Consider the following 16023-nt stretch of genomic DNA (forward strand, 5'->3'; position numbering starts at 1 on the left):
AGGCTGGGCAATGTGGGGAGGTGTTTTTGCTGACTGCATCAGGTATTTTTGGTGACTTCTGGTCTCAGGAGGTACTTTTCCCTTTGTGGATGTAGAAGGAAAACACTGAAGTTTGACATTTGTGCAAGGTGGTTGATGATTGCTGTCAGGGACAAGGGGAAGGGGGGAAGGGCGAGGAACTGAAAACCCATCCAGGAGGATATAGGAGCTTCAACAAGTGGCAGTGATCCCCAAAAAGGAATAGGTGACAAAATACATATTGCCTCCAAATGGCTCAGAAACCACGCAACACCTTTCTCTTTTAAAAATGTCATTTAATCTGTTAATTCCACAGCATTGCCATCATACACACCAGCACGACACCTCAGGACACAGAGCCAAGGGGATGCAGTTACCCAGAGACACAATTTTTCTTAAAAAAAAAACCCCAAAAAACCAAAAACCCAACCCCCTAAGGATGTAAGGGGAAAAAAACCACCCCATCAGTAGGCGACAGGAATAACTAGTTCTCTTCAGCAAGTTAAAGGCACTTAGCAAGGGACTGAAGCTCCAGCCCAACCAGGCTGCCCACCAGCCGGACCCCGCTATGGGCAGTACCAGGGATGATGCTGGGGGCGGCTGGGGTGGGCACGAGCTTCCCCGGGAGCACCCGGGGGGGTTTTCTTGCATCTTTTTTTAAGCTGAGAGCACACTTTTTGTATCTGGGGCTTTTGCTGTTCATGTTTTAAATCTGGCAGCAGGCACCTCCTCGCCAGTACCCAAACAGCTGCTTCGGAGGGAGGCATGAGCTCCGTGCCCTGTGAGGACAGTTTTGGCCTCAGAGCACTGCAAACACAGCATTTTGCAGGCACAAATATAAAACCCAGCATGCAGGCAACAGCGTCAAACTAACTGAGAACGACAGGGAAATCAACACCCCCCAGTAGCCATACTTTTTTTCTGCACAGATTTTTTTGGTTTTTTATTAAAAAAAAGCAAAATAAGAATTTACAGCGTCCCTGGTCCAGCCTAACTCATCCCAGCATCTGCAAACGCCAGGGGCAGACAAAGCGCCCTGTTTGGGGACACTTTCCATCAGGGACATGGGACAGGTCTGCCCACTGGAAATGCCCCTGGAGCAACTCCTTGGAAAGGAAAAAAACCCCTAAATTAAACCAACTGCCCCTGCCCAGCTCCACCAAACTCTGCCGAGGGCTGGTGCTTCCATAACCTGTACCTGCTGCAAAAAAGAGGAGAGGGAAAAAGGTCATTTTACAAAATACATTCTTAGCAAGGGATGAAATTTTAATGCAGCTCATGCTTTTCTGAAAACACCCTGAATAAGTCATTAGCCAGACCCTTCACTAAGATGGATTTGCCCCCGAGGACAAAAGAATTAAAATGTAAAAAGCTGGTGCGTGCGACAAGCTATGGCCGGGCAGCCTTAGGAAGGGGATTTTGGCATTAAATCAAATAAATGAGAATAAACAAGGGATGGAGACAGACCCTTCGGTCTCCTGTACACACAGAGGAGGATGCATCCAGCACTCAGCTACTACCGGGGAGCCCAGCGCGAAGGCAGAGAGGTGAGTAATTACCATATATAATACATTTAATATGCTGCTTAGACTTTTAACATAGATATTTTTTTTTTATTTCTGACATCGGTGAGTCATTTAAATATTTAGCCCAGACAATAAAATATAAAAAACAACCTCTATGGTATGTGCCTGCTGATTCTAGCAATAGTCGCAATATTAGGGCCCAGTGGATGTTATGATATAAGAATCTCTTAAGTCCATGTCATACATACGTTATGAACTTACAAATAAATAATTCTACAAAAGTCCTGTCTTCTCTCCATAATTTCATGTGATCGGCAGAAGAAAGAAAAAGGCTCTTTCTGGTGATGACAAATTAGGAATTGCACATTTAGTTCGAGGAATACCAAAGTCAACCACTAGGCAACAAAAAGACGTATCATATGAAACAATTTTTTAAACTTTTATTTTACATATTTATACATAAAACTTTCAAGGTAACTCTCTGAATCCAACCGCATGTTAATAGCACATCTAAAAATGAATGTCAGGTAGTCAACATTCACAAAATGTTGAAAACTGATTAAAATATACATATTACTGAAAGCTACAACTTCACTACGAGGCAGGCATGTATTTTTTTGACTTGTATAGCACCGTCAAGTACAGTTTCTTTATTTTAAAACTACAGTGAAGAATAAAAAAGTAGTCAATGGTAAAATATCGTTCAACTGAAAATCTCTAAACAAACAAAAATAAAGTTAAACTACCCTCTCTTCTCACCCATGATTTATAATGTTATAAGTACTGTACATTTTTTGTAATAATATTAAAATGCCTGATATTTAGTGGCACGAGTAAAAAAATTAAAATAAATTAAGAAGCAGAGGCCAATCACCAGACATAAAGCTTCAGACATGGTCAATGACTAACACTGGTTTTTCTCGTGTGCCGCCGTGGACGTCAGCGCTGGGACACGCACAGAAGCCAAACGAAGCCTCGCTCCACCTCTGCTCCCGCGGCTCTGGGCTTCATTTTGCCGGCATCTTCTCTGCCATGTGCTTCTGCTGACTTTCGGCGTGTCTAGGGGGCGGAGGGAAGAAGCCATGTTATTCCCAGTGCTCCCAGTCAGCATCAGGCAACCAAAAGTAACATTTTCCTGAGGAAAAACCAAGCACCGAGGAAGGGGCGGAGCGGTTTTGGGTCAGCTGGGTTGGCCAGGGCATCCAGCGCCAAACGTCACTGGGATGGGGAAAGCAAGCGCCCTCCACCACGCACCAAAGCCCCCACCAGATTCCAAATAAATTACATTTCCTAAATTGCCATTAATTGCATTTAGGAAGCAAAGTGTTTCCCCGAAGCACAGAAGGAAATGCGAGGTGGTGGTGGTAGCGTTTGCCTGCTGACCCAGGTCCACCCCCCATCCCAAATCCCGCCCTTTCATCCCTCGTTCTTCAGTAAGGGAAGCAGCAATGGTGCTTTGTGAGACTCAGAAGTGACAACCTGTCCCCAAGGCCGTCATCTCCCAGGCAGCATGAGAACTGCTCCCCAAATCCCTCATGGCCACCCCAGGTGGTGGAAACTTTTTCCAGGCACCATCAAATCTCCACCAGCTGCTAAGCAGCATCATGGTCTTTTACAGAAACAAATTCAGGCTGTATTTTTTGCAAGTCAAATGCTTCAGTTTTGGAACAGCAGTCCTGGTACACTGACAATAACTGGTGCACTTTCTTCTTCAGCTTTTTTTTTTTGCCAAAACTTTCAGTACTTCTTGATGTTTCTGCAGTGCATCACAAGGAAAACACCTCTTAAGCCTTGCTGACCAGGAGATGGAGCCCTTTAGGAGCCTTGCCTGTATTCTGCAAGGCTTTCCTTTTTATCAGCTGTTGAAATTTCATATTTAAGAGATGCAGAAATTCTCCTGGTGGTCAAGTCCTCCTGCAGGCAGAGGCAGAAGGGCTCTCACTCATCCCAGCGACAGGGCTGGGGCGACACTGAGGCTTAAGAGTGCCTCTGTTTTCATAGAATCATTGAATCATTAAGGTTGGAAAAGACCTCTAACATCAGCAAGTTCAACTGTCAATCCAACACCACCATGCCCACTGAACCATGTCCCAAAGTGCATGCCTACATGGTTTTTGAACACCTCCAGGGATGGTGACTCCACCACTTCCCTGGGCAGCCCTTTCCAGTGTTTGATAACCCGCTCAGTGAATAAAGTTTTCCTAACATCCAATCTAAACCTCCCTTGGTTCAACTTGAGGCCATTTCCTCTCATTCTACTGCTAGTTACTTGGGAGAAGAGACTGACCCCTACCTCGCTACACTCTCCTTTCAGGTTAGTGGTATAGAGTGATAAGGTCTCTCCTTGGTCTCCTCTTCTCCAGGCTGAACAACCCCAGTCCACTCAGCTGCTTCCTATAATTCTTGTGCTCCAGACTCCTCACCAGCTTTCCTTGGATGCGCTGAGGGCGTGCAGCATCATTATTTCAAATACCAATTCAAGAGCATGCACCAGCACCTGCATCTGGGGAGATCTTGAAAGATGCTGACAGCCTCCAAACCCAGAGAGCCTAGAATTCTTGTTCTGGAGGAGAGAGCAGCATCCTGCTCAGTCCTTACCTTTGATGGCAAAAGCTTTAGTACCGAAATTCTGCTAAAAGAAAACCCTCTACACACTGCTGATGGCAAGCTGGGACCTGTGAGGAGAGAGAACTACCCCGAGGAGCCTCCTTCACCTGGTCAGGTCCTCGATGTCCACCAGCATGGCGTCCTGCTCCGTATGCAGCTCGTCCCGGATGAGCAGCAGCTGCACCAGCTCCTCGTTCAAGCCTGGCACCAGGAAGAAAGGGGATGAGTTTGTGATGTCCCAGGGAACTCCAGGTTGGGACCTGCACATCATCCTTCCCCACTATCTGACACGTAAACTGGTGCAGAGAACCAGGATGGACCTTCCTGGAGGATACCCACATACCAGAGAGAGGCTCCAAGATTTTTGTGTCTTTTAGGAAAACTTGTAACCCCTCTGCTCAAGACGGATGCTCGTGACATTTGATTCTTGCTTGGGGTTGTGTCAAAACATGGGGAAGAAGAAGAAAACCAAAAGGACCATGTGAAAAATCAACCTGCTGGCATGGGGTCTCCTGAAGGCTGGACCTGCCCATTATTCACTGCCAGAACTGGTGTTCTGACTGGTCACATACTGGTTTAACACCACACAAAATAAGAAATCACAACTCAACAGTGTTGCTCGGCATCCTCAGCAGAGCTGCAGAGGAGGAGAAGCACAGCAGCTCCCACCCAACCTTTCTTTTGACCTACAGCCACCAGAGAAGTCTACTCCCAAAATTGTTAATTAATTAACTGGAAGATGGAGATCCCTTGGGGGAAAAAATTCCACCTGGATCTTTTGGAGAGAGCAAAGACTGATGAGGTGGTGGGGCACCATCCTTGTGGGCAAGTGCAAGGACCCACAGAATCATTAAGGGTGGAAAAGACCTAAAAGATTAGCAAGTCTAACCGTCAACCCAACACCACCATGCCCACTAAACCATGTCCCAGAGTGCCACATCTACTTGTTTGTGAACACCTCCAGGAATGGTGACTCCACCACTTCCCTGGACAGCCTCTTCCAGTGCCTGAGAACTCTTTCAGTAAAGAAATTTTTCCTAATACCTAACTTAAACCTCGCCTGGCACAAAAACCTCCCCATGAGAGGCTCTGAAGCACTGCAAGAGTGGATTTACCCTGGGATGTTTGCTAAACTGGAGGTTTTCTCCACTTATGGAAGGTTTTTATCCCACAGCATAGCATCACGTGAAGACACAGCCATAAAGTCATGAATGGCAGGTGCTTCTAGAACACGCAGATTTCCCACGAGTATTTTCACTTGACCAGATTTTGAGTTATAAGTGGTGCATGAGGTGCTGGCACAATGCTCCAGCCTTCCTCTTATGAAGCCAAGTGAGTGCTTCAGAAGAAACTGCAAAAAGGAAAGAAAAAGGCAGAAGCAGGCAAATCTGGAGAGAACTCCATCTCCAGCTTCTGTGGTGTGCCTCTTCCATATACTCATCTTATTACATATATATCAACATGTCTATGTGTATCCTGGAGAACTGCTCTTAATTAAACAGGACATACCAAAGAATAATTAAATAAGTATCACTTACTTTCTATCTGTGAGTGGAGGTCATTGACTATCACTTGTAGCTGCCCAATAGTCATGTCTCTTAGATCAGTGGGTTTTAAACTTCTTTTCATCAGGCATTCACTTATATGAGGCATATGTGGCAGCTGAAAAGAAAATTTTCACACTTTTACTATTTTCCTCAAATTACCTGAATCCCTGAACAGTGGCAGTTTGCATTGCAGGCATCCCCCTCTCACAAGCTTGCATCAACGACTGCGTTACCCCCCCACGCCATCCCATGCCCCCACTTACAAGATCCGCTACTGGCGATTTCTTCCTGTTCTGCTTTTCCACCTCGACCTGCATTTTGGCCATGGGCTTCGCCATAGCCAAGGCCATTTTGGCTTCAGCTTGGAGTTTCTTTTGCCTTGTGAGGAAGTCCATGTCGTCGAGAGACTCTGACTCTTCCTCTGTTGTGTCTCTGTCCGAGTAGGAGGAGCTCTGCTTGCTCTAGGGAAGCAGATGCAGCTATTAGTGCCCCGTCACCCCAGCCGTGAGGAAGGCAAAGAAGTTTGTTGTTAACGTATTTTTTACACTTACACGTGGTAACATTTCTACAGAAGAGGTGAATAAATGTCTTTAAAAAAAAATTAAATTAATCCACAAGATTATCTTTAAAAAATCAGAGTAATTCCCTGATAGGCCCTCTTGACTATTAACAAAAACTCAAAATTGAAAGAGCAGCCAGTGAGATCAATAGGTGTGGAAGGGGCTGACTGGTTAACCTGGAAGAAAACATCTGGGGCCTCCGTTATATTCACAGAGAAAAAGAGACAAGAGGAAAGCTGGTGGGAGCTGATAGCGCTTCACATCCATTGCTGCCCTGATGATTATCAGAGCCAAAGAGAAAGGCAGGAAGGAAGGAGGAAGGAACACCTTCACATGAAGGCATCTGCTCTACAGCAGCTCTGTACTGGCCAGTGGCAATTTGCTACCTGCCCCTCAGCATCTTGCATTTCTTTTATTGATGGCTGAAGATGCTGCTCTGGGGGGTAGCAATGATATTTTAATATTTTAATAGCTCTTTAGCAGCTTCTGTTACGAATGCCCTATGGTTTCCATGCTCCAGAGCCTCTGCGGGATGGGTTATCAGACCTACCATGGGCGACAACGGCGTGTCCAGGCTGGTTTCTGTCTTGCTGTCATCAGCATCACTGTCCTTGTCACTGCCACTGTCGTTCACGAAGCAAATCTGCAGGTTCATCCCACTTTGTAATCTGTGGGGTGGGAAAGGGAGAGGTGACGTTGTGGCTCCCTTGTACCGGCTCTCCCCACCACGCCAATGGCTTGTGTGGGCAAGATGCTGTGGTGCTGTCAGCAGCGCGTTGTTCACGTTATGAAAGGATGCTCTTGTCCTGATTTTGTATTGGCCGCAGGAAAATATAACCATTTTCACTTTTTTTCCAAGAAGATGGTGTTTCCTTACCCAACAGCTGAGCCAGGACCACCAGCCGGCAGGCTGCTGCCCACCGCTGACATCTCTGAGCAACAGCTAAATGTGGGACTGGAAACTTGGCAGCATGGTAAGGACAATGCTTCTACCACCATCTACTGATGAACTGCAGAATTACCGAGATACTGCAGAGCTTTTGCCATCACAGGTGTCTATATTATTGTATTAAACAAAGTCTATATAAATATATAAATTATAAATATGTGTGTGTGTGTGTGTATATATATAAAAGATACAGAAAAAATATTATATTTTATAAAAACCCATTTTAACATTTAAAACTATTTATTCAGAAGGATAATAAGCCTGTTCGTGGCCAAGAGGCACTGCTGTACCTCAAGAGATGGTTACTGTTATTTTCTGGACCCTCCATACCATCACCCAATTTGGACAGGTTAAGATCACCCAAATTCACTGCCCCAGGAAGGATTTTCTCTGGATGCAGTGGCTCAGGGCAGAGACATCCCAGCACAGGCTGAGAGGGAAAAGCACTTCCACAGCTGAGAGCATCCTGGCTTTGGGTCACTCAACAGTTATCCCCAAAAGCCACTGCAGAGCAGGTCATCAGCCAGGTAACACACGCTTTATGATGTTCATGGAAGAGCATGGCATACCAAGCTCCAGGTGGACCCCATGGCTCCCTCTGCTCAGATCTGCCTCTGAGAGCAAACAAAGGAACAGATTTTTTGTCCAAAAGGGTATCTGTGAAAGCCCCTGCTGACACTCACATTGTGGAGCAGCTTTGCAGCCACCAGCCAAGCCCATACAGTCCAGGCTCCCCAGGACAATTTACCCACCTGACATCAGTGTCAGGCTCATTTGCCTCCTACAAAATCTGCTCAGGCTTTGCACAACGTCCAAATTCATTAAAAATTAACCCCAGAAAGTAGAGATTGCCGGTGTCAACTTTATCAGCCTTCTTGGTCTATTCTACCCCATTGCTACCTGCTGAAGATGGGGCAAGCCCGCTGCCACATTCTGCTGCCTGATATTCCTCATTCCCAACGGTGAGCTGGGAGTTATATCAGTACTTACAGGTGGTAAACTCTTATTTTCTAGTTATTTTAGTGGAATTTCTTAGTTACTATTACCATAAAATAGATACCATTAATAAGTGAAATTGTTTACTATGAGGGTGAGGCACTGGCACAGGTTGTCCAGAGAGGTGGTAGATGCCCCATGGAAATATTCATGGTCTGGTTGGACAGGGCTCTGAACAACCTGATCCAGTTGAAGATGTCCCTGCTCATGGCAGGGGGTTGGACCAGATGGCCTGTAAAGGTCCCTTCCCACCCAAATAATTCTGTGATTATACTCTATAATTCTACACAAGCTTTGAAGCTGTGGTGGACAGACCGTATCTTTCGAGAGCATGACACTAGCACCTGAAACCCAGCAATTGATACCCTTTTATTTCATATGGAAGCACTGTTTTATTTCATATGCAAGCACAAAAAATGAGAGAAATGAGAGAAAACGAGAACCCGTAACGGTTCCTATAGGTCTTACAACAAGCAGCGTGCAATAGTAATGCTTTGCCTGGACTATAAATATTAATGAAACGCCAAAGCATTCAGGTACAGCTGGTAATTTCTCGTGGCACAGCTGCCAAACCCTGCCGCGCAGCGTTAATTAGACCTGTGCTATAATTACAAGATAGCAGCTCCTGGTTTAGCTGTAACTACACAGAGCAAAACTGTTTTCTCTTTCAAATGACTTGCAGTTCAATTTAATTTCACAATTGTACCTCTCTGGTGTAATAACAGTATTCCTCCTGGTTTTATGTCTCTCTGAGGCTTTTTTCTTCTCCCACACCATGGCAACAGGTAGATCTTCACTCCTTATGTGGGAGGTGTTTGATGCTTTTCAAGTACCACGGGTTACTCCTAGTGGCTGCACATATATAAACAAGTCTTTCCGGAGTATATTTGGTGTAGAAATTTAAAAAAATCAGCATAAGGGAGGTATCCATGGTATGCAACGGGCCAGCCCTGGGGATGGAGCTGTGTCCAGCAGGCAGATGCGGTAAAACTAATTTTTAAAAATTTCTTGTGTGAGATTAACTGCCTCGAAGCAGCACAGGACCGGTGAGGGCTAGTTAGCAGCGTCAGATCTGCTTCCAGCAGTCTGTCACCTCCTCAGCCACTAAAGGAAGAGGCGCTTTCACAAACTCCTGGTTTTTCACCAACTGTCACCATGCTGCCTGACCCAGGACTGCTGGGACCGTGTCCCTTCCTCAAGCCCTGCCCTGCTTTTGGACATCCACATCTGGCATGAAATCAGACATCAAAGTTCTCAGTATTTTGCAACTCAATGTAAAGATCTCCTTGGAACACAAAATGAATCAACTGTTTTCACAACAGTAACTCCAGCTGTGCACTCATGATACCTCCACCACCGTTCTCAGTTCAGGGCAGAGATCGTAAATAAAAACCAAAAGGAAATCTAACAGGAAAATTTCGCTTGCTCACTTTATCCTCTGAGCATCCAAATCTCTCTTCTATACAGTTTTAACCTAGTATTTTAGCATACTGCTTACAATTATTTACATAACAGGCAACTATTGCGTTTGGAGCATAAAACGTTGTTTGAAAACAAGGAAAATTCAAGAATATGGTTGCAAGCCAAAACCGAGGGATTCTCTGAATGGAAGGGCTCAGGACTTCCCACCTCACACTTTTTTGGCCTCCAAAGAGGTTTTGGGCTGCAAGGCCGCCTTGCTTACCGGGAGGAGAGGCTGGGCTTGCCGCTCTTGCTGCAGCTGGTGTAAAGACCCGGGCCATCGTCGAAGAAACTGCCCAGAGCCAACTTCTGCCTGATGGACTCCCGCTCATTCTTCTGGGCCTGAAAGGGAAGGGCAACAAGAAAAGATGAAGCTGCCGGTCCTGCCAGCGTGCAGGAAGGAGGGTTGTCCCACCACCACGCTCACAGATTCATCGAATCATTAAGGTTGGAAAAGACCTCCAAGATCATCAAGTCCAACTGTCAACCCAACACCACCATGCCCACTAAACCATGTCCTGAAACTCATGATGCTCAGCACCCTCCGAGCCATCTCCCACACTTGCGTGGGCCACACAGCCCATCCGCATCTCTCTCTCTTCTCTCTACACACCGATAGATAAATAACTATATACACATCTACTGTATACATCTGATATACACCTAATACATATATTGATATCTGTCCCCATATCCATATACAGCCACTGAGATGACACTCGCAATGTTGGTATCTTCCGCTTCCCTGAGCAGCCTCCAAGACTACACAATCCTCGTCCTGCCAGTGTGCTTAGAGATGTATTTTTAACCATTGCCATCAAATTATCCACAGTTCATGGATAGTTAATGGTTATTATGGATAGATAATAGACATTAATTGCAAGCGCTTTGTAATTAATCACCGATCAATGATTATGGAGATGCCTGTGTAATCAATGTGCAATAAATGAAAATCACAGACCTAGATTCAAAATTAGCACCAGTACTATCCCAGTGTTTGTCACTAATGGATTATGTGCCAACGCCAACAACAAATTCACACAAGACAGCAAGTTATTGATAGAAGGAACATTTTGAAGCCCTCAAACATTTCATTTTAAAATAACACAAAACACCCAGTCAAGAATGCCCAACAAAACACAGCAGACAAGCACGGGCTGCTTCCACAGTGTTAATTAATATAACTGTGCTTTTCATATTCCATCTAACTAAAAATAAAGCACCTTTTTCTGAGACAAGGAAGCGAGATATAACAAAACGTAAATTATTAACTTAAAAGAGCTAATAATTTAATTCCAGCTCCAGCGCTGACTACATACATTACGTTATCACACTGTCAATCCCTTACCAAAACACATACTTCATTTGTAGCCAACTCCTTTTATTTAAAAGATTAACAATATTCAAAATAACCCTCATGGCATCCAGTGGTACTGCATTTTCGGGTTCAGCTCCTGGTTTCTGAAGAAAAGAATACTCAGACTGCTTGAGTATCGTTTTCTGCTTTGTTTTTTCAGGTTTCAGTAACTGATGCCTCGATCATACAGAAGTAGTTAGATTTCAAAGAAAAAAAGAGCCAGCCCTGTTGGTTAAGGCAGCACGGCAAAAAATTAAAAAAAAGTAAAAATGAGTGAGAAACCATTCTTATTAATGGACTGGGTTGCCCGTGCTGGTTCCTCATGCTGCCCATCTCAGGATGTACGCAGGTGTCCCCCCTGCGAGAGCCAGCTGCATCCCTCAGCACATCAATATTTCCTGAAGTCACGGATCCTCAGCCTCACGCTTTTTCCAGCTCAGATGATCCTCTCCCTTATCTCCCCATCTGCTTCTGAATTTCCTTGTGTTCCTACAGAAACCAGGAGGTCAAAGAGCATCTCCACCTCCTCCAGCCAGCTGGGACAGCTCTCTGCCTCAGCACCATGAAAACGGGGTGTGGTGAAATGTGCTGAAAATGACTCTTCTTTGCACCAAAATACATATAAATATAGGCACGCTTTCACGTATTTACCCCTCTCAGATGGTGCTGTCTCTCCAGGTCTTTTTTTTTAATTTTGCTCCATTTCCCACCAAGACGGCAACTGCTTCCAGTCTGACATCTGTGCATTTAATCAATGCGCAATTTGTTTTCTCCACCAGGTCATTACTGAGGATACTAAATAACAGTGGGCTCAGAATATCCCATCTTATAAACCAGGCACAGACTAATGACCATAAAGAAATTAAGAGTCCTATTTGTTGTTATTATAAAATAGGGAATAGTTACTAAGAAATATAATATACCTACGGGAACTGGACTTTAGGCTTAAGATAAATTACTCAACAGCTGCATTATACATCCCGAGTTGGGTATTGAAAACTATAAATTGAGAAGGAAAACTGCAAGTGGGTTTTCGATTACCAAATACGCTTACCCAGTATATAAAAAATAATGAACAAAATACTCAAAATGCAAAGGTACTGGCAAGAAAAATAGAAGCCTATGTTATTTAAATGTGTTATTTTGACACTGAATCAAAAAAAAATGTATGTATTTCTGAAAGAGGAGTCTGGTGTAGAGCTGAAGTCTGGTTCAGACAATTATTCTGAACTAAACAATGCTTCTTATTTTTAAGACCAAACGGTTCTGGGCGGATGTTTTCCTTCTTACTGTTGCCCTTCCAGTTTGGAAGGTCAGCTGCTACCTTTGTCTAAGTACACAAATAAAAATCACAATGTCAGATTACAGCCGTGCCTGCCCCCACGTAAAACCCTTTACACCTCTGTCCCAGTAAAGCCAGACTGCCAGGAGTGGGTCAGCCTTTCCTGCAGTGGACACAGCCCCATTGCCTGCTGTAATTATCGCTGTTAATAAATCCACGGCCATCACTGTTTGCAGGTTATACACAACCATTAGTGCTCTATGTGTGCCAGCACCTGTCCCATCCCCACCAGGCTGCAGCTCCTCAACACCACATTTTGGGTTGAGAGCCTGAATTTCTCCAATATCTGACATTCCTGGGGGCACATGGAGGTACTGCTGATGTCGGGGCCATCCCTGCCTGACCCGATGTGAGATGGAGAGCAGACGCCCATGGCAGTGGACTAACAGCCTTTACTCATTACAGACATCACCCCAAATAGCATGTAAAATTGCACATGGCAGATTTATTTGGTGCCAAGAGACTTGCCAGGCTCCTCATCGTGCTTGGAAACCCCTTGGCTTGGGTAGAGCAGCCAGCTCCAAATACCGGCTGCTGACGGCACTGCTGGGGTTGTACCGATGCGTAATGAACCCAGAGCGAATACCAAGCGTGCTTTGCTACAGTGCTGCCTATTTGGAGAGGGAAGAGTTTTAACTACATCACGAATTACTGAGGGGTTAAAACATGGAGGTTGGATGTAGGGGCCATCCACCAGTACCAGACTGCTCCCAGGCCACAGCCAGGCCACTGAGGCTATTTTTGCCAGGGTCTGTCATTACCAGCCACGGACAATTACTATATTTAAAGTTCGAGACCCAGAGGGCAGTGCCTTATTTTATCTCTGCAAAGTACAAGGTCTATTATTGGATTTGCAAACAGCAATTGTAACCACAGAACATGTGTTTTTATCTCAGTTTTCTTCATGATGGATTTGCTGGTAAACAGAAAACCCAGGCAAACTTGTGTATTTCAAGCCACGTGGCAAGCTGCCTCAAAACCCAGTGGTCTGGAGGTACAAGAACACGTTTGGAAATATCTCCTTACATTTTCTTTATCATCAAGTCCTATGGAAACGCAGAGGAAGGTATGCTGCCCCATGCCAGTGTGCTGAATGCCGCTGAGTGCTTCCCTGCTTCAGCACCAGAAACCCAGCACCCTGGGTGGGCACTGGGCAGTGTTTCGAGCGGTCTCCTCCTGCCAAGAGGACGCCTTTTTGTTCCTTACCTTTTTATAACTCCCCTCGCTGGCCGGCGCGGCTGCTTTCCTGATGACGTCACCCATGCCATCACCCTCCCTACTCATCTCCTTCGCTCTCGGGTCCTCACGTGGCCGCTCAAACGCTCCCGCCGGGGCATCTCAGCCTTTCCTCCACTCTTCCATCGGCACCACGGGACCAAGTGCTGGCTCCCGGAACCAAGACCTGTGGCAGTCTACTGTCCCCCTGCACGGGATGCTTCCCTGGCTGCTCTTGCCTCCAGAGCACCTTGCTTTTCCCTAATAAAGTCAACGGCAGCGCCGGAGCCTGGGCCAGCTGATGAGAGGGAGGCGAGGGCTGGGGAAGCCGTGTTCTCCTCCAGCCACTGCCAGTGCTGGATAAAAATAACCCCGAGCCTTTGCTGGCTACACAAGGGCAGGAAAAAACCCGGTGTCTGATGTCAAAGTCCGAGTCTGACGGTGTAGGCACGGCCAGAGGAAGGGGCTTTCTCCCGGGGTTTTCACTGTGGAATTTATCCTAATGAAACGCCCTGGGCTGGAGCAATAAACATGGGCAGAGCCGGAGCGGTCCCTAGCCCTTGTATGGCCGCTCAAGGGTGGGCAGTCACAAGATGAAGTTTTGGTTTTTATACTTTTTAAATGAAAAACACCAGCAAGGATCCCAAAGAGCTGTTTCTTGGCTAAACCAGCTTTTTAAGGTGCAAAAAACCCCAAGGTTCCTAGGAATTAACCAAGAGTTCAAAAAGCTGCCCAGACTTAACCTGCCACCCATCCCACAGGCTGGCAGAGCCCAGGGATCACCACACTGCCCGCTCCCCGCTTGGGGACAGACAAGCACCCCAGCCCTGGTGGCAGCCCCCAGACCTGCACCAGCTCCTGCCTCCAGCAGCCCTGCTCGTGGATCTGGGCATCCCAGACACAGCTGCCGCTCCCCAACCCTGCACAAATCCTGCTCAGTCCGTGCCAAGACCCCATCATGGTGTGCAACGTTTACCCAGATCTGCTGCGGATGGGCAGTGGGAGGCAGAGATCCCATGCCGGGGGAGGGGATCCTCAGTGATCCTCAGAATGGGGCACACCAGCAAGAAAAGTACCTACTTCTGGTGCAACACAGCTATGCTACATGCTAGGTGAATAATTTTCATAGCCCTACAAAGTTCATATGTTTAAATGCTATATCCAAGTCATACTTACATAATTTCACCCCAAATGCACATCCTAGTTACATTACCAGCTCTAACAACATACAGATTATGCACTATGGCATTACTCTACTCTGAATTTTCAGGAAAAAACAGTAATAAACAGGATTGTTTAATTTCATTCTTGTCCCAGGATGCTACTTTGTAACTATAATTCCCAAATGAAACAGTTGTTCTCTGGATATTTCATTATTTTTAGTTCCCCTCCACCGCTGACTCATTGTGTCCTTTCCTGCCATTGCTAAATTAACTTCCTCTCCCGGCTGAGGGGATGGATCGTGACACAATAAATCTGGAAAAAAAAAAAGAACAAAAAATTCCCATAGCCCGAGAGTAAGGATGTGGTGGCTGGGAGCACTGGGCTGGACTAGGGGGTGCTGAACTTGCAAGGTGCCACACACTTCCCCTCTGATTTGGGACAAGTCACCCCATCACCCTGCCCTTGCCCATCAGAGAGGATGTCAGGGTGAGCCCCAGCCCCATCCTGCTGTGGTACCCAAGGCACAGGTGGGTGATGCCACAACTGACATCAAAGTCACCCCTAGGGGTAGGAAGTGACAGTTTTGCAAAAATACATTTAGCACTTTTCACCCATGTTTTAAAAAGAATAAAAGTTCTATCTCCTCTGCCAGGTTCCAGGCCACCACTGCCCTCCGAGCAGGGATACTCCAGGACAGGCCCCATGGAGGGGCATCTCCTGAGCGCATCCCACAGAGATGGGCTCAGGCTCCACTGAAAACCTTGCTTCCAGCAGCCTCCTCATCAAAGGCCACAGGAGACAAATAAACCCGGTGACAGGCACAGCAGGGAGCCACAGGAGCCATGGCTGGAGGCACATCTGGCCATCCTCCTCAGTGGCCAGGACCAGATGCAACCTTGCGCTCCCGGGATCCCAGGGGCATCTCCCCACTAGCAGAGAGAAGTCCAGTTTGAACCCTGACTTATCAAAACCAGGAGACAAATGAGTTTTGTGGCTATCCCAGTGGAGGGACCAGACCCTTTGGTGTTCAGCCCCTTCCCCACCCCAAAAGGTGACTGTGGGCAGATGGGCAGCATTGGGCTGCCTGACAAATACCCACCACTGTCCCTCTGACAAACAACCCCCATCTATTGTACGTAGAAGGTTTAAACAAAACCAAAAAGCAATGATGAGAGCTATGCCATTGGGTACGCTACACGTTGGCGTTGCTAGCCAAGGGGTCAAATCACATCAGAAGGAACTTTGCCTCCGTGGCCACCGCTGCAGCCATGGCAGCTCCCC

The 16023-nt window shown here is 46.3% G+C and overlaps 1 protein-coding gene across 1 annotated transcript; it reads right to left on the reverse strand.

Annotated features, from left to right (window-relative positions):
- Window positions 1-2161: 2161 nt before the first annotated feature.
- Window positions 2162-13640, reverse strand: SCHIP1 (schwannomin interacting protein 1). The gene is made up of 7 exons (XM_010188123.1): window positions 13570-13640; window positions 9888-10006; window positions 6809-6926; window positions 5962-6159; window positions 5690-5813; window positions 4259-4352; window positions 2162-2603 (listed from the first exon to the last, which is right to left on the reverse strand). Exons 1-7 carry the CDS (start codon window positions 13624-13626, stop codon window positions 2552-2554), a joined length of 762 nt encoding a protein of 253 aa, XP_010186425.1. The 5' UTR covers window positions 13627-13640; the 3' UTR covers window positions 2162-2551.
- Window positions 13641-16023: the final 2383 nt, after the last annotated feature.

This window comes from Mesitornis unicolor, unplaced genomic scaffold (assembly GCF_000695765.1).
Source record: "Mesitornis unicolor isolate BGI_N332 unplaced genomic scaffold, ASM69576v1 scaffold2167, whole genome shotgun sequence".
Classification (NCBI taxonomy): domain Eukaryota; kingdom Metazoa; phylum Chordata; class Aves; order Mesitornithiformes; family Mesitornithidae; genus Mesitornis; species Mesitornis unicolor.